This window comes from Schistocerca americana, chromosome 4 (assembly GCF_021461395.2).
Source record: "Schistocerca americana isolate TAMUIC-IGC-003095 chromosome 4, iqSchAmer2.1, whole genome shotgun sequence".
Lineage (NCBI taxonomy): Eukaryota > Metazoa > Arthropoda > Insecta > Orthoptera > Acrididae > Schistocerca > Schistocerca americana.
Window position 1 is genome coordinate 704024681 of NC_060122.1, and position 26364 is coordinate 704051044.

A 26364-nucleotide genomic window follows, 5' to 3' on the forward strand; every position below is an offset into this window, starting at 1 on the left:
CATCTGAGGTCATCAGTCCCCTAGAACTTAGAACTACTTAAACCTAACTAACCTAAGGACATCACACACATCCATGCCCGAGGCAGGATTCGAACCTGCGACCGTAGCAGTCACGCGGTTCCGGACTGAAGCGACCAGAACCGCACGGCCACCGCGGCCGGCGGTTAGTTAGGTTTAAGTAGTTCTAAGTTCTAGGGGACTGATGACCTCCGATGTTGTGTCCCATAGTGCTCCGAGCCATTTGAAACAACCAGCTGTGCAGTGGAACCGTCCCAAATGTAAATGAGGCAGGCCGATCAAAGATTGAAGTTAGCTCTTTCGTTTTAATGAAATACTGTAACGCCGTTCCGTCACTGAAAATTGCGGAAGTTGTCATTCCACATGATAATGCATGAAATATCTTTAGATTAAGACCAATGAACAACAGTCCCACGTAATACAGACTAAAAAAAAAAAAGTTCAAATATGTGTGACATCTTATGGGACTTAACTGCTAAGGTCATCAGTCCCTAAGCTTACACACTACTTAACCTAAATTATCCTAAGGACAAAGACACACCCATGCCTGAGGGAGCACTCGAATCTCCGCTGGGACCAGCCACACAGTCCATGACTGCAGCGCCCAAGACCGCTCGGCTAATCCCGCGCAGAAAAGTAAGAGAATGAGTTTCATCAACGTAGTTATAAAGTTTTCAAATAACTTCGCAAGGAACTCGCAACACCGTATTTGGATTCTCAATTACGTCCCTCAGATCGTCAATGGTACAAGAGAATGGATCAGCAGCACTGTGGATAGTCGTTACAGTCCCAGATGTAGAAAGTAAAAATTTTTAGTGAACGCGTCCCTTGGACCAAATTCGTATTAAGTATACTTTCCAATTTGTTAAAATTATTTCTCTGGCTTCCATCGAGGGAACGTAATAATTTTAAAAGTCTCACCATCTCTCTTCTAACTTATCTTTCTTCCACTGCACACATGACTTGTAATACATTTCCTTTCTTGTGCAGTTTATTATCCCTTCAGTAAATTCCCGGTGACAATAACCTCCACAATAACAACGCAGGTGTGTTTGGTTTGGCTTTCCGAATTCAACAACGGTCTGCTAATAGCAACTTCACACTCTTATTTCAATATTACGACTTTTGTGTCTCTAATAGTTTTTAATAGGACATCTCATCGCCAAAGTTATTGGACATTTTCTAAGCTTTTCTGCATTTGTGATTCCCTCCTCTTATCATCTGCCGAGAGTACTGAACTATTCGGTTAGCATAAAGAACTGAGTTATCAAGTTAGCAAGCACTGATGTCGCACGCGGCATCGTGAGACACACGGAAAACTGCAAAATGTTCGTACTGTTCGTAACGTACTTAGCTTTCTTAACAGAGTGACCGAAGAGCGGGAAATGTGACTTCCGAAACTGTACTATCTTTTCCCCTCTTTAGCGCTAGAGAAGACGTGCACAGATTCGCACATATTTGTAGCACTATTTATTGGGTTTGTTTTTATATTAGATGTCTCTCAGAGCATCGGTACAAATAACTAAACCAAAAATTAGTTCTTTTCACTATTTTATTCAATGATCAGAGTGTTATAGAAAATGATGACAAAATTAAAAGAATGTTAACAGTTCAAACTGTTAACGTACAGGGAGACATAATCAAATTGAAGAAAAATCAACTCGCTTTTCACAGGTCGAGATTTGTTGCGTTCCCGCCTACGTACGGTACTAAACACGCCGATACGCGGGTCGCGGCTGAGAGGGACATGGGAGGTGGGAAGAGCTCTAGGATCCGCAGTAGTAGTAGGAGGTGAAGGGGCGGGCCGGCCCGTGGCCGTGGGCGTGGCCGCCGGAGCTCGCGGAGACGACACGCTGCCTACCTGGGTCTGCGGCGTCGACGCCCGGCTGCGACGGCGGCTGCTGCGACAGCGGGCCCGGCGTGCCGCCCGCGCCCGAGCCCGGGGACCGCACGTCGTCGTTCCCGGGGCCTCCGTACGACAGCGTCGAGCTGGGCGGCCTCTGCAACACACGGGGCGCCGCAACACATGTAGTCGGCCGCACACCAAGTCCGTTACACACCGCCGCGGACATGCAGTCAGTCACACACCACCACTGAGTGAGTCACTACACAGTCAGACACAAACTGCCAAGCAGTCACGCAGCCAACTGCACACTACCACACACTCATCCACATATTGTCAAGCTGTCAGCCACATGTTGCCACACAGTCAGCTATACACCACCAGCAGGCAGTCAACTGCACACCATCATACAGTCAACCACAAACATCAAGCTACAGCCACACACCACCAAACAGTCATCTAAATGCCTCTATGCAGTCAGCCACACGGGACCACATAGTCAGCTAAATGCCCCTATGCAGTCTGCTGCACACCACTATGAAATAAGCCACATATCACAATCAGCGACACACTGCCACACACCACCAGCATGCAGTCAACTGTGCATCGTTAAACAGTCAAAAATACACTGTCAAGCTGTACACTTCTATAAACACACAACAGGCTACCTCAGCCAACTACAGGTACACACTTTTGTATGTGTTTACACTGGGACAGATCTTCAGCAAACGTCCTAACGTACCAAAACATGCAACCTTCCTCGCTTTAGTAATCGAAGAGAGAAAAAAAATCGAGAGCATATTGAATAAACTGAAAAATCGTTGCGGTTCTAGACGCTACAGTCTGGAGCCGAGCGACCGCTACGGTCGCAGGTTCGAATCCTGCCTCGGGCATGTATGTGTGTGATGTCCTTAGGTTAGTTAGGTTTAATTAGTTCTAAGTTCTAGGGGACTGATGACCTAAGCAGTTAAGTCGCATAGGGCTCTATAAATATGAAGGTAACTACCACCTGAAACTCATCCTGTTAACAACCAAAATGTGTGCAGTATCATCTATCTTCAGTAACAGCAGTAATATTTCAAAATATTACGACCCTCTATTGTAATCAAGAGGACGGATCGCAACTTAATGTATGAAAAAAGAAATAGCGATGTAAAATAAATCCTGCTAGGCAGTATCATATCCTTAACTGGAAGGACACTTCCAGGTGATGAGTCACATAGAATCTTCAATTAAATAGCCGGCGGCGGTGCTCGAGCGGCTATAGGCGCTTCAGTCCGGAACCGCGCGACTGCTAAGGTCGTAGGTTCGAATCCTGCCTCCGGCATGGATGTGTGTGATCTCCTTCGATTAGTTAGGTTTAAGTAGTTCTAAGTTCTAGGGGACTGATGACCTCAGATGTCAAGTCCCATAGTGTGTAGAGCCATTTGAAAAATTTTTTTTTTTTTCAATTAAATGCGACCCCCACTGTACGGACACCGGCAACGGACTAAGAGACTCATATCTATTCAATGTATAGGTCACGAAGGAAAAAGTACGTTGATGCAGTGGTCGTTTATATTTGTAATGAAACGTTTCATACAAGATATTCCACGATCTGCGTAAAATACGATTCGAACTGTGCCAGTACAGGGCATTATCTTTACAAATAATAATACAAAACTATTAGAGGTAGGGACTTAAATGCAAGTCGATGTCAATACTTTCTCCTATTCTTCGGTATGTGCGTGCGTGTCTCACAGCTGAGAACACGAGTTTCAAGACGTAAAATTGTGACATAGATCTTTAATGAACCATTTCTCTTAACACGCTCGCTAGAAAGCCGTAACAAGCTGTCTCAAATACGGCGTGAAACATACGTTGGCAGTACGCCCAGATTCTATACTATTACGTACCGCAGCCGTATGTGAAATATGTCAGGAATGTCTTTATTACGCGCACTGAGAGTCAGTGTGTACAAATGCTCGCGTGAAGTATTTAAATTAAAGTACTGAGTATTCGCTTTTTCTTTGGCTAAAGTTGTTTAAATGTCAAGTGCTTTTATCACGAAGGACAGCGTATCGGTTGCGTACATCGAGACACGGCTAGAGGCAGTACGTTCTAAGTAGCAGCGTGCGCGTCGATGTTGTTATCAAGGAAGAGCTGTGTCCCGTGTGGTTCTCCTTGACTGGGCGACAGCAGCCTAATGACAGCGGGAAGTGTGTTACTCGTATTCACTAGAAATGTCGTTTTCCTTGAGTGGTGAGAAGTGTTCACGAGCAGACTGAACTCTTCTCGGTAAAATAATCATCTAAGCGTCTTTGCACTGAAACCTATAGTACATTTACAAGGTCTAAAAGTAACTAATGAAAAGAATTATAATTTATTCGTACATAAGAGATTTTTCAGTACGGTGAGGAAACAAATAATATTGTCTCCGTACGTGTGAACGTTCTCTTAAAGTAATTTTGTGTTGCAGTTTCTTCTCAAAAGCACAAGTTCCAGCTACCTCTTCCTTTCTTTAGTGGAAGCGCTTGGATCTACTAGTACTGTGTTTCTGAACCATGCGCTGCAAGGGAAAAATATGGAAGGATCGTTATTGCTTTCGCTAATGTCTCCACGACAATGTACAAGTCACACATGCCTTGTAAACATTTTCTGGATGTGAACCACCAACCGTTATGAATGCTGACACTAGTGAAAGCAAGTGGTTTAATCAGACCTAACAATAAGTGGTATTGGATGTAGTTGTTATATGCACTTATGTAAATGTCTGGACCATTCCCCAAACGTGTAACGAAATGATTGGTAGTTAATATTATAACTTCTGATTTGTTGTTAATTAAAATAATGTCGTCATAATTTCAGGAACTATGCCCTTCGGTCTGTTCCGGTTCAAAATGGCTCTGAGTACTATGGGACTCAACTGCTGTGGTCATAAGTCCCCTAGAACTTACAACTACTTAAACCTAACTAACCTAAGGACATCACACACATCCATGCCCGAGGCAGGATTCGAACCTGCGACCGTAGCGGTCGTGCGGTTCCAGACTATAGCGCCTTTAACCGCTCGGCCACTCCGGCCGGCGGTCTGTTCCGGTCTTAATCGATCTTTGCCTCGATCCTTCTAGGTTTCTGCAACTAGTAAGTCTGATTGCCATTTTCAGAATCTTTGTTTGTCTATCCTTCCTAAATGCTTTTTCCGCTTCCTTCTAATTTTTTCCATTTTATATCGCAACGCAAATATCTGTAGTTGGTTCGGTGTATCCTTGTTTCTCTTTTTATCAAGATTTGTGCCAGCAGTCCTCTAACGAATTTCACTTCTGTGGGTTCTATGCTGTGGTCTTTCTGTCTTAATGTCTACGTTTTACTACAATATAGAATAACTGGTCCCGCTAGTATCTTGTAGGGCTTCAGCTGTGTTTTGGTCCGAACTGTTTCCCGTGTTCCTCCAATAGTTCTGCACATTGACTGCTATCTTCCTAATTTATTATTTATGTCTCTTTTGTAATCATAGAGCTATCACTCCTAAATAATTAAAATGCTGAAACAGTTCTAAAATTCTGTCATCCAACATAGTCCTTGCTCTCACTGAATCTGTGTTGGAATGACACGGTTACTGATTTTGAGGTAGAAATTTTAAAGTTTTATTCTTTAAAAATCTTACGTAGTAAACAAATAGCTCTTTGAAGGTTATCTCCATTGTTTTGCAAAATCATTAATTTATCAGCATATGCTAGCACATTCAACTCGTCCTTCCTATCTTGATGCCTGATCCTTCCATCTGTGTAGAGTACCGTCCATACAGATGATAAAAAGGGTGGGTGACAATACAATCCTTATCTTACTCTTTAATTAATAACTAAATTTCCCGCACTGTAATAAGATGAATAACATGGAATAAAGGTATAATAAGGATGCAAAATCAAACACCTTTCAGCTGTCTAGCTTCCAAACTTATTTTATTTCGTTACCAGTTTCGGCGATTTATTACGCGATCTTCGGGCCCTTGAACGACGTGTAGGAAGATTACTCCTTGTTCCTGGTCAAAACAGTGGCCAGCGATACTGGTATTAGAAGATTTCTGCTTTCTATAGTGAGCCCTAATAGCAAGCAGAAATTTACTAATACCAGTATTGCTGGCCTCTGTTTTGACCAAACCGAGGTGGAGTCTTCCTACACGTTGACCAGGGGCTTGAAGATGACGTAGTAAATCGCCGAAACTGGTAGCCAAATAAAATTAAGTTTGGAAACTAGATGGCTGCAAGGTGTTTGATTTGACATCCTGTATCGAAGAGCCGAGTCCCGCAACCATCTCTGAGAAGATGGACATACAGAGAAAGCTACAATAATGTCGGTAGAGGGGGAATGCGAAAAGGATATAAGTAGCGTAGGAATTGAGTACATGAAAAATAGGAATGCCTAGTCCGTTTCCTATCTTAGCACTGCAAAAAATAATTTCAGCTGGGGATTAGAAGACACTGTACTTTCGGGTCTGCTTCTAAATCTCTAAATAGGTATCGTGGTTAGTAGGTGTCCAGACGAAGTAGAAGCCTGTGGAGATGGTCGAGTGTAGTATCTCGAAAAATTAATGTGACTGCACCAATTAAAAAGTATACAATGGAAGCGAATTCCACCAAGTAACAAGGTGTATGTATTCAGCAGACTGCTATAGCGATGCAGAAGACAACAGCTTGTTTGCTCTTCTGTATGTATCGGCTAATGGGCTTTATGTACACTACCGCATTGTTTTTGTGCCACATACGCACGGGAGTACGATGAATAGATGTCCACGTGTACCAGCGATGTAGTAAAATGTGAAATGAAACCTGAGTTTAATATATGTACTTGAAAATGACCGCCGGCCGTGGTGGCCGTGCGGTTCTAGGCGCTTCAGCCCGGAACCGGTCGCAGATTCGAATCCTGCCTCGGGCATGGATGTGTGTGATGTCCTTAGGTTAGTTAGGTTTAAGTAGTTCTAAGTTCCAGGGGACTGATGACCTCAGATGTTAAGTCCCATAGTGCTCAGAGCCATTTTTTTGAAAATGACCCACGGTTGATACTGGCTAATTTCACGGATAATGAACAGATTACTGCCTACCTGGACCACATTTTCATTCTCAACAGCTAGTGGTAAATCATCAGTAGCGTACATATGGATTTTCTGTTAGGTCTCTCAACGGGATTGCTAACTTATTAGGGTTAGGCAGAGTAGGACTTGATAGGAATGAAAGTGCAGTATCTTGAAGACTGTTTAGTTTTTGTGCTATTGTTGGAAGACTGCCCTGAGAATGCTGTACCGATACGTGCCCTGGGAACTTCTCCGTTCGAGATCAGCACGCCAACACAATTTCCGGCTGACTGGGGTTGCGCAGAGTAGGACTGGAATGGATGTAACTGCTCTATTGTTTAGTTGTTGTACAACTGTCGGAGGACTGCCCCGGGAAAGTCGTATCGATAAATGACCCGGGATTTTCTCAGCTCGGGACCGGCACGCAAGCACGGGGGTGACACCCGATAGGGGTAGCTTATCGTATGCAGAGCAGCGGTGGGAGTGAGATAGTCTGGTTGTGAGCGTGGGCACGGGATGCTTGGCAACAGGGCGCAGATCTGCTGGCGACGCTAAGTGTCCCCAATGAACGCCGGCGAGGGGGCCAGCCCGGAGCCGGGCAGCGCTGCGCCGGCTACAGGCTACAGGCCAGTGTGCTGGCTCCGACTGCGGGGCCCATCCGCATTAGCTGCCGCCCGGGCCTCTGCGCCCATCGGCCGCGTGACTCACGCTGCGGGCTCAGACCGCCTGGCTTCCTCATTCCTGGCCGATCAGACGTCTGCTCTCCCCCGGAAGTGTTTACGCATCCCTCAGTCTCCTCACAAGGGAACCTCCCCATCGCACCCCCCTCAGATTTAGTTATAAGTTGGCACAGTGGATAGGCCTTGATAAACTGAACACAGATCAATCGAGAAAACAGGAAGAAGTTGTGTGGAACTATGAAAAAAATAAGCAAAATATAAAAACTGAGTAGTCCATGGACAGGATATGCAACATAAAGGATAATGTGAGCTCCGGAGCACCGTGGTCCCATGGTTAGCGTGAACACCTGCGGAACGAGAGATCCTTGGTTCAAGTCTTCCCTCGAGTGAAAAGTTTAATTTTTTATTTTCAGACAATTGTTTTGCAAAGCTGCACAGGTACACAGAGCAGTATTGTTTACGTGATCGTGTGTCAATTATCAGAGTTTAGGCATTCACACATAATCAACTCCGCTCTCCAAAATTCCAGGACATGTTCAGATTTGCTTGGACATATGCAGGATTTGACGGTCTAAACACGGAAAAATTTGAAAACGTTAAAAACATATGTTTTGACAGAGCACAGGGAAAACTGTGCGACTGTGAAACTGTTTCATTCATTTGTTGCAGTTTATGTGACAAACTCTTACGTTTTCATCACTTTTTTGGAAGTGAATATCACATCCACAAGAAAACCTAAATCGGGCAAGGTAGAAGAAGCTTTTTACCCATTCGTCAAGTGTAGAAATTAAGTGGGTCGACAACATATTCCTGTCATGTGACGCACATGCCGTTACCAGTGTCGTATAGGCCGGCCGGAGTGGGCGAGCGGTTAAAGGCGCTACAGTCTGGAACCGCACAACCGCTACGGTCGCAGGTTCGAATCCTGCCTCGGGCATGCATGTGTGTGATGTCCTTAGGTTAGTTAGGTTTAAGTAGTTCTAAGTTCTAGGGGACTAATGACCTCAGAAGTTGAGTCCCATAGTGCTCAGAGCCACCAGTGTCGTATAGAATATATCAGACGTGTTTTCCTGTGGAGGAATCGGTTGACCTATGTCCTTGCGATCAAATGTTTTCGGTTCCCATTGGAGAGACGCGTCCTTTCGTCTACTAATCGCACGGTTTTGCGGTGCGGTTGCAAAACAAAGACACTAAACTCATTACAGTAAACAGAGACGTCAATGAACGAACGGACACATCATAACTTTGCGAAAATAAAGAAATTAAACTTTTCACTCGAGGGAAGACTTGAACCAAGGACCCCTCGTTCCGCAGCTGCTCACGCTAACCACGGGACCACGGCGCTCCTGGGCTCACGCTAACCTTTATGTTACATATCTTGCGCATGGACTGCTCAGTTTGTATATTTTGCTTATTTTTTTCATAGTTCCACACAACTTCTTCCTGTTTTCTCGATTGATCTGTGTTCAGTTTTTCAAGGCCTATCCACTGTGCCAACTTATAACTAAATCTGAGGGAGGTGCGATGGGGAGGTTCCCTTGTCAGGACATTACGCACAGTCCACAGTGCAAACAAAGGACATCGATTTTCAGTGCAACAAAACTGGACAAAACCGATCACTGACTTGTCCCTCTCCCAAGAATTCGATCCTCTGTTCATACATTGTAAATGTTCAAATGTGTGTGAATTCCTAAGGAACCAAACTGCTGAGGTCATCGGTCTCTAGACTTACGCACTACTTAAATTAACGTACGCTAAGGACAACACATACATCAATGCCCGAGGGAGGACTCGAACCTCCGGCGGGAGGGGCCGCGCAATCCGTGACATGGAGCCTCTACAACCGCGCGGCCACTCCGCGCATCATACATTGACTTAATGCCAGTCTTGGGTGTGTTGGGTTATTTGGGGGAAGAGACCAAACAGCGAGGTCATCGACCTCATCGGATTAGGGAAGGAAGTTGGCCGTGCCCTTTCAAAGGAACCATCCCAGCATTTGCCTGCAGCGATGTAGGGAAATCACGGAAAACCTAAATCAGGATGGCTGGACGCAGGATTGAACCGTCGTCCTCCCGAATGCGAGTCCAGTGTGCTACCACTGCGCCACCTCGCTCGGTCTTGGGTGTGACCTAAAAGTTCTGCCACAGTTCGAACATTAAATGATTACAGGTGTCTTTGGTTTTTCTGAGTAACTTAAAGGGCTTATGTTTAGGTATAAATCGAACAGAATGCGCTTCAATCCTCGCCGGCCGCAGATCTTTTTACTATCTCTACCGAGGTTTAGCTTAGGTGAAAAAGACAAACTGAACAGTGGCTCGTACTCAAATTAACAGTTAGGTCCCCCTGTAATTGGCTGGGTAATCCAATTCCCAGGTAAGATGAAAGATATCGTGTACCACTTGCAACAAGATTACGATGCTGTGCCAAAGCCAGCCTCGTTTTTGGATGATATTACACTACTACTTACAATTAAATAGTAAGCGTGTACAAGACTGGCCAATGCAGTGGATTGTTTGGTTTCGATGGTGATCTGTATTTATAAGCTAGGTAGTTCAGAAATACTGCTAACTTACAGATTTTCTGCCCTTAAAACATTATATAAAGCGTGACCCAAAAGCCGGCCAAGGTCTGAAAATGTATGGGAAATGAAGTCCCACGCTTCTTGACAGAGCGTAGAGGGACGATGCGAGAGACCCGTACCGCCGTACTAGGTAAGGTCCTAATGGAGGTGGTTTGCCGTTGCCTCCTTCCGACCGTAATGGGGATGAATGAGGATGACAAAGACGACACAACAACACCCAGTCATCTCGGAGCAGGTAAAAATCCCTGACTACGCCGGCAATCGAACCCAGGACCCCGTGCTCGGGAAGCGAGAACGCTACCGTGAGACCACAAGCGGCGGACGAAAACGTAGTACTTCATGAAATACTGTGGCTGAAAAGACTGAAACCAAAAACGAGTGCAGAAACGGCCAACATATGGTTCTTGTCAGGAACACATCATTGACACCGCATGAAAATCGTGAATAAAATGTCAGCGTGACGGGTCCGAGGTAAGCCGATATGTTACAGAATCGCATCATCCCTAGCCTGGCTGATAAAGTACCTGCTGGAAGGTACGACTTATGTGCTGAATGGCATTCCATCCCTTATTTCTAGACTTGTGAAAGATCTCTTGCGAACGTCGTTTCACGAGGACCGCGTGCTGTGCAGCTACCTCTGTCGTGCTTAGCCGACCAGTTCCCCTGTCCTCAATCCGTGTGGTTAATGGTTGTGTGATTAATGGCAGGACACTAAAAGCCAACATCTGACGGCAATTTCTCACCTTACCTACTGATATCCTCGGATTCTATATTACTGATGGAGGCACAGAATGGTTAATGGAATGGGGTTTAAAATAAACTTAGTTAATGTTTCGACGACGAAATCATTAAAGTGGAAACATTATCCTAAACTGATTTAGATAAGAGAAAAAGAGAGGACAATGACAACGCCTCTGACGCTACTGAATGAAACATTCCTAGTCAGGGGGCCCAAGAAGTCGTATATACCATAAATCTGGATGATACATATACGTAGTCCTCCGCAACCAATATGAATCTAATTAAAATACTTCTGGGTGTGCTACTGCGTCATCTTATAAAATACTCTAAAAGTTTAAATAAGAAACTGATTCACTCACTCAATATCGCCCAGACCAAACCGCTAAGGATAAAAACTTGAAATTTGGAGAGGGTGTGGCTCTTGTACTATAGGCATCGTTTAAGAAGGGATTGTTCGAAATTCCATTCCTAAGGGTTGAAATAGGGGATGACCGGCTTTTTGAAAATATGTCGTTAATGACAAGAAGCTAGAATTACGAAAAGTGGTAATTGGTTTCTCAGTCAGAAAATAAAAAACGTGTGTTTCAGAATTTTGGAAATTCAGCCACGAAGGGGGTAAAATAGTGGCTAGAAGTTTTCTTGAAAATAAATAATTACTAAAGAACTACTGAAGGATTTTTAAGGCTAAGTCTATGACAATTGGTATTTGACTTCTCGGTTAGAAATAAAAAAGCACGTGTTTCATTGTTTCCGGAAATTCAACCCCTAAGAGAGTGCAATAATGGATTAAAATATTCAAGAAAATATTTCGTTACATCAAAAAATTTTCAGCTACATTTATGAAAATTGTTTGGATACAAAGAAATATTTGTTAGGTGATGAAAGTTGGTATGGAAATACCTGCACAAGAACGCAAAAGGCGTGATTAACCAAAACTCCATCTACCAGAATCGCCTTTTGGGCAGAAGAATATTCGGAAAAGATCATCCTTATAAATCTTCAATTCAGCGTGGAAAGCTTAGAAGGTGATGCAATTTGTGAAAAACATAAAAATTCGATTAAATGAAAAAAAAAAGGAAAAGAAATTCTGCAGGCCACACAGCCTGCGCGAGCGAAGCAGTGGGTGCTAAGCTAGCATTAAAATAACCAGTGTTTCGGTCGTGTTGCAGCGAGCTTCCTCGGGGCTTGCGAGTGCCTGGGTTCATATACTCGCCCGGTCGTCCAGCCTACGCCCAGAGTGCTCAACACTACGCTGTATTCTCAATGCGTCATCTTCAAGCTATAATTAAAACCCTAAATCATTAGGAACTAATCGGTTACTAGATTGTTCCCCAATAACCCCCCCCCCCCCGTGTTTATTAACCCATTTTTCCACTTAGTTCCATCTAGATACTATCGTAGTTCTAATGATTAAATGCTGTAAATTTTATAGTATCCGAACTAAATTACAGAATTAAGGTCGGTGAGAACCACACTGGGGAAGCTACGTTATTTTTGCCCGTGTCACCGACGTAAGTTGGCATTGTATTTGAAAATAGTGTTCTGTGATTTATGAAAGGCGGAGAGCAGTTGATTAACGAAGCGAAATAATGACTGTATTCCGTAACGGCTACCAATGGCACACGAGGATGTGCAAAGGCAAGGCATTGATCTTTTGATAATGTGTGCACAGCGAAACCGCGGAGATCACAACCACCGCCTTGCAGGTGCACTGGCAACTTGAGACGATTTAGTCACTCCGAGTGCTCTGGAGAAGAAAAAGCCAAAAGAGGGGCGCAAATCTCTGGCGGCGAAGGGGTGGAGCGGGGAAGCGAGAGGGGGCAGTGGCGCGCTGTGTCGCATCGCACGCGGCGTGACCAAGTTTTAAGCGGCTTTTCCGAGTAAAGTCCATTAATCATCCCCCCTTCGAAGTAATTAACACAAAAGTAGAGCGGGCAGGCGAAGAGCGAGCGGAGCGCAGCGCCGGGTGTGATGCCCCGTGGGCCAGCCACCCAAAGGGGACAGAGAGCAGCGCACCCGGGCCCGGCCGCCACTTTGATGCAATATGAATGCGGCGGCAGCGGCAGTGGCGGCGCCGTAATTTGTACGTGTAACCCGGCATTAATTATGAGTGTGCGTGAGCCGTAATGGCGCGCGTGATGGCGCTGGACCCGGGCCGGCGTGGCGCTATCTCGTTTCATCGCAACACGGAGAGCCGAGCCGAGCCGAGGCGCTCGCGTCGCAAAAAGAGCCCAAGCGCCGTCCACAGAGGAGCCTCCAGGAACTGGAGAGACAAGCAAGCAGGAGCGGGGGTGGAAAGTCTACCCACCGACGCAGCACTCGACAGGGCCACCATCGTCCATCACTTCACACTCGTAGCTCACTTTTGTTTTTAAGACACCCTCGTTTGAGGAACAGGTATTGGATCAAAAGAAATGTTTCGTACAAATATGTAATTTTCAGGAGAAAAACAAAGTTGAGAAGGTTTCCTTCCAATTGTGGGGCGGGGTGGATGTTCTGTGGCAGTTCTGAAAATTCCGTAGGACTCACGGTTATTTAGAACTGCTGTGCGTAGATCAAGGGTACTAAAAATTAAGTGGAGTGATAAGTGAGAAGGTCCCCGCAGAATCGGCGAGGAAAAGTATATACAGAAAAAAACACGGACAATAAGAAAGAACTGGAAGATGGGCACGTGTTCAAGTGTCACGGAATAACTTATGTGGTACTAGATAGTCTCTTAGTTAACAAAAACTGAAAGGGGAGACAGAGACTAGAATGTACACAGCAATAATCGAGAACGGTTGGTGTAAATGCTACTTTGAGATGAAGCGGTTGGCACAGGAGAGGAAGTAGTGGCGTGATGCATCAAACAAACACTGAGGTGACCGAGACAAAAATAAAGTAAGGACCTACAACATGAGCCAGAATGTTTTGGGTGCCAATGGCCAGTGAGCACAATTTGGCATCTTTAGGGAAGATACATCGACTGGAAAAAACGTGTTTGAAAAACAGGGAAGTGATCCCGATCGTGATTGATGGATTAAGGATTATCACTCTTAATTCATCATTTTAAGTGCTGTTTGATAAGATTCATCAAACACATAAGAATAACTCCTCTTCTTCGGCTCAAAGACACAATACGTAAGAGGTCGAAATCTGAAAACAACCTGCATTTGACATTTGACGATGCCACTATAGCTGCAGTACATTAGGACTTTGTTCTGCAAGTAGGCATAATGTATTCACCTGAAAAAGCCACAGCAACGCGAAAAAAAAAGTATTATTAAACGAAATGTGCGTAGGTACTGCATAAACAAAGACCAGAGAATACGACACAGAAGTGAGATCGCTCTCATTTGGGCTGACAAAACGCCTCATTTTCCTATGTCTACATTCTGCAGGTACTGTTCTATGTCAGCGTATTTATTTACTTTGTGGATAGTGATAGTGAAGTTCTTGGATATTAGTAGAGATGATGAAACAATTGGTAGTTTATAAGAGCTGCAACCCAACATTAGAACAAAAAAACAACCCTCGAGCGTAAATGTTTGAAACAAAGCGTGTGGCCGTCGTGTATAATGTTTAAGCAGAGATCATCGGTTGAAAGGCCAACGATATCGCTGTGGAGGAACGTACAGCAAACGCAGAACGCGACCGCGGGATCGGCGCGCGTTGGCAACAGGGCTGGCGGTGGTAGCGGAATCCGCGCTCTCCCGGGGGATGCGGCGGGATTTGGCCAGTGTTTTCCGTGTTCCACTCTCAATCATCCGGACCCCAGCCCAGCGCGGGGCCACGGCTAAACGATGGCTCGCCTTCCGGGACCGGGAGACCGGGAGGTCGACGCGCGAGCCACGGAGTCCGTAATGACGGAGAAGAAGGGGGCGGGCCCGCGGGACGGGCCGACAGCACACCTCACTCCCGCCTCCCCGGGGGCGACGTGTCACGCTAATCGACAACTTGTGTCCGCGTGCGCGTACCGGGCCGTCTCTGGTGGTTCCAGACTCCGCTGGCCAGCCGAAAGTCTCGTCTCTTGCATCGAGCTCGCTGCCTCCGCTCTTCACCACTGTTACCGCTACGACTAAACTTTTACACATTTCACACAGCTTACTGGGATTTTCTCAACTCGAAAGGACCTTTGCAAGGGTTACAGAATTATCAACGTAACCCTCTCCTACTACTCCCCATACTCACTTCACTCCCCTATACATATCTCCACCTCAACCCCTATTAATTCATAAAACTGCTTTCGAAAAAATGAGTATGACAACTTGCTGTAATGTGGAAGATCTCGCGTCTTCCGCGTACTGTAAATGAGGGTTGGGTTGTTTGGGGAAGGAGACCAGACAGCGAGGTCATCGTTCTCATCGGATTATGGAAGGATGGGGAAGGAAGTCGGTCGGCCGGTGTGGCCGAGCGGTTCTAGGCGCTTCAGTCTGGAACCGCGCGACCGCTACGGTCGCAAGTTCGAATCCTGCCTCGGGCATGGATGTGTGTGATCTCCTTAGGTTAACTAGGTTTAAGTAGGTCTAAGTTCTAGGGGACTGATGACCATAGATGTTAAGTCCCATAGTGCTCAGAGCCTCTTTTGGGTACAAAATCCTATTTTTCTACATAATTTCTGTTCACTGCGAAAGCCTTACGCCATCTTACTGGGACGTCCTATGCGCCCGCATGGTGTAACTCTGTCGGTCGACGTCAAAGCCAGCGTCTTGCTGTATGAATAATATCCCCACAATCCATCTGCTGTTTCCCGCGGAAAGAATTTTTGATCGAGCCTAACAGGAGGAAGTCGGTAGGGGCGAGGTCCAGGTTGTAGGATGGACGAGAGAGAACAGCCAATGAAGTGAGCACTGCCAACAGAGATATCCAGTTCAGCAGCAAGATGCTTGAATTTGATCCGTCGATCACCTCGAATGAGTGTGTCCGCACGTTCTAACCGGCCTGTGCGCGGGCTATCGGACATGTTTGCGCGACCTTGTTGCGATGATGACAGACGACACACGTGATTTTGTTCTCTGTCAGGTCTCCGTAGACATTCTGCAAGCGCCTATGTATATCTGCCATGTCTGATTTTCTGCCAAAAGAGCTCAGTGACAGCTGTCTGCTTGGAAAGCAACTTCGTTACAGACACTATTTAGATATTCATTTTTATAGAAGAAATGTGCTGAAACACACTTATTAACTGTCATGTGAAATAGATGTGGTAATGAAATTTCTATTCAGGAAGAGTAGATTAACTTTCACAGCTCAAACTTCCAGTGCCTCAGTAAGTAGGCTACGTAATTTGAAAGAGCCAAGGAGGAAATGTAACATATATTTGTTTATAGCAAACTGAAACTTCGTAGCAGCAATGAAAACTGGCAAAACAGCACAACGGGTTCGTCAAGAGAGCTCAGTGATTTCGAACGCGGACTAGTCACTGAATGTCACCTGAGTAGTAAATCGATTAGGAGCTCTTCAACCATACTAAAGCCACCCAAGTCAACTCTTAATGACTTGTGCGAACTGGAAACAGCAAAAGCAAGACCAGGCAGCCCTCATGTATTTACGGACAGAGACCGTCAAGCAATGAGAAAGTTGGTTGTAAAAATCGCTTGAAGTGAGCGGAAGGAATCACTCTAGAGTTCCAACGTTCCGCCAGCAGTCCAGCTAGACAATGAATATGCGTATGGAGTTAATAAGAATGCGGTACACTTTTTTGTAGTCAGTGCGCTTGAGATGGTGTAACAAGCGACACCACTGAACAGCGAATAACTTGGAAGGAGTGATTTGTAGTGACCAATCACTTTATACCCTACGGCAATCCGATGGAGACGTGAGGGTTTGGGGAATGCCTGCAGAATTCCTTCTGACACATATAGTGCAAATAGTGACGCACAGAGGAGGCGGCGCTACGGCATGGGGGTGTACTTCGCGATTTTGGTGTAATGCCCTTGTTGCACTTAAGAAAATGCAGTAGCACAGGAAACATTTTACGGAAATGCGTACTCTGTACAGTAGAGTAACAGTTCGGAAACGATCACTGCTTGAATCGGCGTGACCCTGTATCCTGTCTTAAAGCGGCATCTGAGAAGCAGCAGTTTGTGGACAGCAGCATTCCTGGAATGGACTGGCCTGCCCCTAGGCTAGACCTGAACGCAGCGGAACACCTTTTGGATGAGTTATAACTTCGACGTGGCTCCAGTCCCCAGTGTCCAACATTACTACCTTCTCTGGTTTCGGTTCTTGAAGGAGAATGGGCTGCTATTCCTCCAGAGACATTCAGACGCCTCGTTCAAAAATGGTTCAAATGGCTGTGAGCACTATGGGACTTAACTTCTGAGGTCATCAGTGCCCTAGAACATAGAACTACTTAAACCTAACTAACCCAAGGACATCACACACATCCATGTCCGAGGCAGGATTCGAACCTGCGACCGTAGCGATCACGCGGGTCCAGACTGTAGCGCCCAGAACCGCTCGGCCACCCTGGCCGGCGACTCTTCACTGAGTGTGTCCCTAGCAGGGTTGAAGGCGTCATAAAGACGAAGAATGGAGACAGCCGAGGTTAATGTCCACTAATAGGTGTCCGGATGCGTCTTATTAGATAGTGTATACGTAGCAACTACTCCGATTAACTAGTATTCTGGGGAAGTTTCTGTTGTGTCACCGTTTATGGCACCACCGAGCGAGCTGGTGCAGTGGTTGGCACATTGGACTCACAGTCGGGAGGACGACGATTCAAACCGCTGTCCAGCCATCCTGATTTAGGTTTTCGCTTCAGGCAAATGCTGGGATGGTTCCTTTGAAAGGGTACGGCTGACTTGCACTCCCAACCTTCTCCCTCTCTAATGACCTCGTTGTCGACGGGACGTTAAACACTATCTCCTCCTCTTTCTCCTCGTTCATGGGACATACTGTCGTCTTGATGAGGAGGCTGGGAAATGATGACGTCGTCAGACTGTATGTTACTGCTGTGTCTGTAGCGTCACGTGACTAAAATTCTCGATGGAGTTCGTTTCACCGACCTCTTGAAAGTCTTCCAGAGTTACAAAACTGAAGTCAATACCTTCTGATTGTCAGGAGTACGAAAGACTAGTGGTTTTATGTGAAGAGCATACTATAAATCACAATTTTAAGAAAATTATTCTAGATAAACGACGCTACCAGGGTAAAAGCAATTTACCTACCATCAAGCGTTCTCGCCCTACGTAGTGGTAAGCCAAAATGGTTTGGAAAAGCTAAAGAAGGAGCGCGCAGCAGCAACGGCTGCGCGAGGGGCTTTCGGCGTGCTGTGGGCAGCGGAAACACGGGCCAGACAATCGGTGCAGTTCATTAGCGGAACAGCGGGGGCGGCCGGTTTATGACCGAGCGTTGCCACTCCCACCTGTTCCGGTAGGCCGCAGAATTACTGGTCGCCTGATGCAGCTGGCGCTTTTCTTGGCCAGCTATTAATCACGCCCTCGGCCAGGGCCGTGCGTGAGCGCAGGAGGCGGTGCGGTGCGGTACGGTGGCTGCGAACGCCAACGCCGACGTGCAAACACACGCCGCCCCTATTTCCCGCTACACGAGGAGCCACAATAATTTGTTCATATTAGTTGAGCTAATGCGCGGTAATCATGAAATGCAATGCAATCGATTCCAGCGCTGGCTGTGGCAGCCTGCGATAAGGGCGGCAGCAGCTGGAGGCTCGGCGGAGGCGGCACAATTACTCCCACTCGACAACACGGCGCACACCGAGAGAGAGAGAGAGAGAGAGAGAGAGAGAGAGAAGAGTCACGAGCGCGTAGCTCCATCAGTACTCATCCCTTACGCGGAAGAGCACGAAAACCACTTCGCAGAATGGTCCACACCCTCATATTGTCACATTTAAGGATGCAAATTGGGTTTGCGTTGCGAGGACGCTCGCTGGAATTTCAGTCTCTGAGAGTAACGAGAAGATGCCTTTTTCTCTAAGCAACAAACATCCAAAAATAGTTCCCACATAGACTTTTACGCGTGTATCTCAATCCAAGTACAAAAAAAAGGAACTAAACTATCACCCCTTACGTATTTTGTTTACGTTCTGGACTGCACAATGCTTAAAATAAGTTCATAAAATAAGTTCGACTACTACAAAATAGTTCAATGAGCACCATGGGGAAATTATTTGTCATCGAAATAGCTCAACATTTCCAAGTGAAAGTAATACAGGCTATTACAAATGGATTCACTATACTCGTTCTTCATCCTCTTCCTCAAATGTAAATCCATCTTGGGTTCTGGAGCATTGGACAGCGGTGAAATGTAATAATACTATACCAATAGCCGTTATTTTGATTGTTTTATAAGGCAGCCAGTTTCGACGTTCCAATTACGTCATCTTCACGCATGAGTGACACGAAGCACCACTCGTGCATATGTAATAAAATACAGCAATAACCATATTTGGGCCGGCCGAGGTGGCCCAGCTACGCTCGCAGGTTCGAATCCTGCCTCGGGCATGGACGTGTGTGATGTCCTTAGGTTAGTTAGGTTTAAGTAGTTCTATGTTCTAGGGGACTGATGACCTCAGAAGTTAAGTCCCATAGTGCTCAGAGCCATTTGAACCAATCATATGTGGTTCCGTAGGTAACCGTACTACATGAGCATGTGTGCTCTTTACTCAAGTGACAGCAACGGTCCCAGTTCCGCAAAACGTAAGGACAAGACAGATAAAGAAATATAACATTAATTACTAGAGTGGCATGTTGCCAGATATCTCTCTGTAATGAAAAGAAGATCGATTTCACGTGCTGTGAGTTCAGCCCGACTATAACGTCAAATGGGGCTTGCCCCGCAACACGAGGCCGTTGATAGAACTGGACGAGACTCTGTGAGTAGTTACGTCGTACTGTGGTGTTCTTCATTCTAACATGGCACAGAGAAACATTTGGATTAATTCACACAGGGAAGCATCATCGAGAAACTGGAAGAAGGACGAAGTGTGGCGAGTGTACCCAAGAGTTTGAGTTTGCTCACAGGAGTGTTTCACATGCACGTCGAGCGATCAGAACCCGAAGGAGAGGATATGTTCAACCATGGTCAACTACGGCAGTAGATAACCTTTACAATGAGCAACAGGCAAGAAGAGACCCACCTCAAACAGCGGGTACAATTACATTTGACAGTTTGACAGGACTAAAAGGTATGGAGTCTCACGCTCCACAGGGGCACGGTGGCTGCTCGGGGGTGGTCTCTTTGCCCGACAAACAGTGTGTTGTGTTCTGTTGGCGCCTACACATCGGCGGGACCGTTACCGATGTTGCCAAGAGGAAAGACTTTTGACCAAGGAGGAGTGCGGTCGCGCGCTCTTCTCAGGTGAGATCAGATTCAGTTGGAGTTATGATTCTGGACGTTCCCTCCTCTGGCGACAGATGAGAACATGCAATGCAGCAAAAAACATCGTTTTATTGAACCAGGTCAACCTTAGAACAAGGTACATTCACCGACTCAACGTTATTATGACACTAAGCTCCTTCTCCGTATGCGTGTTTTCGGAGGTGCATTCAGCCCTACCGTGATTTTTATGTATGACAATGAACGACCGCATCGAACGGCGCAGGCAGAGCAGCTCTTGGAACGAGACAATATTTGGCGAAAGGACTGGCCTGCCCGTTCCCTCAACTTAAATCCCATCAAGCACTGGTGGGATGCGTTAGGAGCCGGCCGGAGTGGCCAAGCGGTTCTAGGCGCTACAGCCTGGAACCACGCGACCGCTACAGTCGCAGGTTCGAATCTGCCTGTGGCATGGATGTGTGTGATGTCCTTAGGTTAGTTAAGTTTAATTAGTTCTAAGTCTAGGGGACTGATGACCTCAGAAGTTAATCCTATAGTGCTCAGAGCCATTTGAACCATTTTTTGATGCGTTAGGAAGACGTATTACAGCACCAACGATCCTCCAGCAGTTGTCAGCCGCACTGTTGGAGAAGCGGAACGCTCTACCACAATAACTCCTTACCAGCCTTGTAGCCAACATGACAGCACATTGCAGAGCATACGCTGCTGTCCGTAGTGATCACACACCCTGTTAAGAACCATATCCCGCCTCTTGTAATGTTCAGGGGACCATGATAAATCGCAGTGACTTCAGTGTAATCATTGTCTTTGTGTCATTTCTGTTCGTCTCGCTGCATAAAATTTCAGTCACTGTTGTAGTATACTGCAGCGGCTCTGTCTGCAAATCGTCCAAGTTCCCATTGAGTTAAGGTGCTTGAAGGTAACACATCATGCGAAAGCTACTTTCATCTTTAAGTTTTGCACACCAGTGTAGTTTTGTTTGATTTTTTTGTTCTTTTTCTTCGAGACATCTATTTACAAATGGTTCAAATGGCTCTAAGCACTATGGGCCGTAACATCTGCGGTCGTCAGTCCCCTAGACTTAGAACTACTTAAACCTAACTAACCTAAGGACATCACACACATCCATGCCCGAGGCAGGATTCGAACCTGCGACCGCAGCAGCAGCGCGTTTCCAGACTGAAGCGCCTAGAACCGCTCGGCCACAACGCCCGCCGTCATGTGTTTACCTTGCGTTTTTAGAGGTAACCTCTTCAGAGATAAAACCGGCAATCTTTGAAGATGTCTCTCGCAGATGTGGACGAAATGTCATCATTTCCATACATTGACCGCGGCATCTCAACGGTAAATTTCAACGGAAGTAAAGTCGGCCGCGAGAGCCACCATTGTATTATCAAAAGAAATTAATATCAATATGTCCTTTCACATCCCTCCTGATAATGACAACTGTCTGCTGAATATCATATAATTCGAAAATCATCTTTGTTTTATACTTCAGCTAATTATTGTATTACGCATCTAGGGATTACTTGTGTACAGTATCGCGAAGGGTAAAGTTGTCACGGTCTCCCGCTATATACTTCAGTATTTTTATAATCCAAACTAAATAGTTACATGTAACTGAGCTACGGCTAACCGCCTGTTGGAAACACATGAACTACATTCTGTTTAAAACTCTGGAGCTATGCTAACCTGCTCCATTTTCGCCGCTGACAACTGAATGATTGTATACACATAATCGTCATAAATGTATGTAATTTGTTAGTGCTTTCCTGCTACACATTTTCAGGGCACCCATTTCACGTTCGGAGAAGCACTGACAAAGGAAGTTTTTTGTGCGCTTGGAACGCTTGGAACTGAAGCAGTCAGCTGCGACAATGACGCGGGGCTCGTCGTGAACATGCTTTGATTCGTTTTCACCTCTATTTAACAAGATTGCGCACTCAGGTCATTGCATGCAACTCACTTTTCCTCTCCACGGAAGTAATAATCGTTATTTTGCTTCTCACGATGCGGCTCGTAGTCTGGGCTTAACGATAAATGAATGGACAGTTCTAGTCGAGCTGTGACTTTCTGTGCAGCAATGCAGGAGCAAACAGCGGAAAAGCGCTGCCCTTAGACTCTTAACAGTTAGGGTCTGCAAATTTTCGGATTGCTCATGCAGCCTTTCTTTCCCTTTCCGTCCCTTCTATTCTCTCCTATTGTTTTGTTTTTAATAAAAACCGTTCCGTCGCGATTTACATCTCGCCCCGGTTTTTCCGTAGTTATAAACAACCAAAGATGAAGAGACGAGGCGAATGAATGTTTTGTGTAAAGAAAGGCCTCCGGCTGTTTCGTCCTTTGAACCTGGCAAAATAATGAAACCGGGATCCGGTGATTAACCATTGTGCTCCGGACGCGGGCGGGCATTGTCCCCCGCGGAGCAGCGCGCGAGACACCGAAACGTGTTAATAAAGTCGTATTTTATGGCCGGCTCGGGCTGCGGCTACGGCTGGGGCGGGCTGCCTGGCTGGCGGGCGGGCGACGCTCACCGTTGCTCGCGGCGCCAGCTGCCGCTAATTTCACTCTTTCGCTGCGTAGGCGGGGTGGGAGGGGCGGGCCGTGGAGTCGGCTAATTACGGTACTCAATAATGATGGCTACCGCGCGAGCGGGTGCGGCGCACACAATCGCTTTCGCACCAATGGCGTCGGTAATGCGGGGGTGCCGATTGCCGAGTGCGTGTAGGAGGACTCCAGTGACAGCGGCTGGAGACTACGGGAGCAGGTGGTGGCGCGGAGCAAGCCCGGTCACGTGACGCTCGCTGCCAGCACCTGGACGCTCTCACCGTATACCTATGCTGTTATCGTACTTTCCGCCTAATAAGGTGTGAGGAGGTGCTCTGTAGAATGGGCGGGGAAACGAATCTTTGGACGACGCTAACGAGACACATGGCTACACTGCATGCAAAGACAGGGATACACCCATGGTTGGCGAGAGCCATAGGGGGTAAAAGATGTAGGTGAAGACAGACATTGGAATATAGCCAACAAAGAATAATACATAACAGTTTTCACTTGCCGCCGTCGAAAGTTTTTATTTACTACGATCGAATTCCGAAAATATATTATTTTCAATCACAAATCTGCAAATGACCACACAGACATAATTGAGAACGTACCCTGTTAAGTGCTCTTCTGAATGAACTGATTAGCATAGGTTAGGAAACCATGACGGCTGCATCAAATCAATCACAAAACAGACGGAAAAAAAACATGAAAATGAATTGAACAGACACAAACTTTGGCCTGAGAAGACCAAGGATCAAATCGGTGATCTTCATGCGCAAGCAATGAAATGACTGTTTCCTCGTGGCGCTCTTTGGAAAGTCTTTGAGAATATTATCCCTCTGTATCTCGATAGACTCAAGGATTTTCAGCTACTCGGAGATCCAACTGTCAGTCTAACAGTCCTTATGCAAACTCCGACCAAATGCCCTGGCGAGGCCCATCGGTACCGTCCGACCGCCGTATCAGGGGAGTGGGATCAGCATATAGCAGTCCCGACCGTTTTCAGTTTTCGTGACTTGCTGACAGCCTTTTCTTACAGAGTGGTATACATTTCTGGAGTTTCCTGAAAGGTTGCAAAGGGATATTTTCTGTTGTGAGATTAGACTCTTCCGAAACCTTCTGTACTTGTCTTCCAAGTTTGTCGTTTTGATGGCAGTCCCACTGATGTCAGCAGACACGTGCAGTTTAAAAACGTGCGCATGGCGTTTCTTTGTCCTAATAATGTCACACTAAGTGCCCCTTTCCTGGAGTATATAGCAGGTGCAAAAAAACAGTGCACAGATGTCACGAAGCCCGCAAAGTTACCGTATGTGGGTTTCTTGCGGCCATGGGATTTAGTTGCCTTGTGATAACCACGTTTATAGGTGAAGATATGGTAAAAATCAAGAGTTTGTCTTTAACTGTTGAAAGCACACGAGGTCGATGGGCAGGCCCTCTAGCAGTCTGGGTTGTTGCACAACAACTGGTGGGTGCTTCGCAGCATTCAGCTGTTGGCTAATGTGCTGTCGATATGCAAGAAACAAAATAAAATAAGGCACTACAACTTGGCGATACTATCCGAAATCTCATATTGCACAGGAGCAGGATTCAAATCTACACCAGTCACTCTGATGCAGATTTCCATAGCCTGATTATTTTCTCCTTCCTCATAGCGCTAAGCTTTCTCTTTGTATAGCCTGAGAACGAAGGCCAAATAGTCAATACATTCTGCGACTGTACATGCAGTACTGTAATCTTGTGGTCTCCGTGGTTCACGGACCACCGAATATCTTCAAAAATAATGTCGTCGTGTGCTACATACGCCACATTTCTATCTAAAAGTAACATTCGCCTTTCTCCCTCGAAGTATTTACCGAATCGATGGAGGCGATACGGTAAGTTTTGAGCACACTGACGGTTTCAGGGGCAATTGTCTTAAACATTTGCACCCTTTAACGTAGCATGCGCTAGCAGATGAGACTACAACATTTCATTATTGCTACGCGTCTCGTCTGGCGGTTGGGAATTTCGCTTCGACACTTCTGCAATAGCTACCTCACGAAACCAGCTGCGGCATCGAGTTGGAAGTTGAGATCAGCTGCGTTAACATCTGCCATTGGAGCCGCTTGAAATGATCACGCGAATATTAAGAGTGTTAAAGAAAATGTATCGAGTGGTATATTATCTCACAAAGTTAATTAGAAGACGTGCGTAGAATAATCCTTCACGTCGAGCAGGAATAATTTAATTGGACCAGATATAAACTTGCGTAATTCGTGTGAACTGCAGCTGTTAGTCAGCATATGATGTTGTTGTTGTCTTCAGTCCTGAGACTGGTTTGATGCAGCTCTCCATGCTACTATATTCTGTGCAAGCTTCTTCATCTCCCAGTACCTACTGCAACCTACATCCTTCTGTATCTGTTTGGTGTATTCACCTCTTGGTCTCCCTCTGCGATTTTTACCCTCCACGCTGTCCTCCAATACTAAATTGGCGATCCCTTGATGCCTCAGAATGTATCCTACCAACCGATCCCTTCTTCTAGTTAAGTTGTGCCACAAACTCCTCTTCTCCCCAATCCTATTCAATACCTCCTCATTAGTTATAAGATCTACCCATCAAATCTTCAGCATTCTTCTTTCGAAAGCTTCTATTCTATTCTTGTCCAAACTATTTATCGTCCATGTTTCACTTCCATACATGGCTACACTGCATACAAATACTTTCAGAACGACTTCCTGACACTTAAATCTATACTCGATGTTAACAAATTTCTCCTTCAGAAACGCTTTCTTTGCCATTGCCAGTCTAAATTTTATATCCTCTCTACTTCGACCAGCATCAGTTATTTTGCTCCCCAAATAGCAAAAGTCCTTTACTACTTTAAGTGTCAGCATATGGGCAAGCGAAATAACTTACGATGCTTATAATCAGATTCGTAGTGAAACAAGAACCAACTGTGGCTTTACCAGAGTAAATGGACTTCGATTTGTGAATCGTATAATTGTGAATGAGAAGGAAATGGGCGTGTTCTATAGTTTGCAGCTAAATAAATTAAGTCCATGGACATCATCTTTCATGGCAGATGATCCTTGTCACCACTGGTCACTAATTATGCGTGGCAAGAATGTCAGAGCAGCAAGCACGCGGTCTTATCATTTTGAAGGGCACGATCTGTTTGTAAGTTGTCTCCCGACTGCATTCAAATTAAATTACGAGAGTAATGGAGTGGGAGCTCAGTCAGCGAGCGCTTTGTTCTTCCAGGCAGACGGACCACTTGCTGGACGGGGCAGGCAGCGCGTGCGCCCGCCAGCCGCCGGCTCCGGCCTCGCGTCAGCCGCAGAGCAGAGCCGAGCTGGGCGCAGCCGGCCGGGCCATCCGCGGTGCTGATTTATTAGCCCTGGGCCCGGCTACCGCATCCAGCCCTCTCCTCTTCCTACCCGCCCCTTTCCGCCTCGTTTTTTTTTATTTTGGCCCACTTTTCCTTCACCCTTTTTGTAACAGTAGCTCTCCCGTCTGGCTGGGTCTGGAGACGCCCCCAAGGTCATGTGGGTGCTGCCCGCCGGCGCTCCGAGCCAGCGACAGCTCGGCTCACATTCCGGAAGCCCCGCCGCCTTCTCCAGAGCAGCACCCCCAGTATGAATTCCGG

At 46.1% G+C, this 26364-nt stretch overlaps 1 protein-coding gene across 5 annotated transcripts in view; it reads right to left on the bottom strand.

The window, feature by feature from the left end:
- Positions 1 to 26364, bottom strand: part of LOC124613880 (homeobox protein homothorax) — a 998899-nt gene that overhangs the window by 619993 nt on the left and 352542 nt on the right. For all 5 annotated transcript variants that reach the window (XM_047142615.1, XM_047142617.1, XM_047142614.1 and 2 more), the window contains exon 7: positions 1880 to 2018. In XM_047142615.1, coding sequence (XP_046998571.1) covers positions 1880 to 2018 — 139 coding nt within the window. The remainder of the gene's footprint in view (positions 1 to 1879; positions 2019 to 26364) is intronic.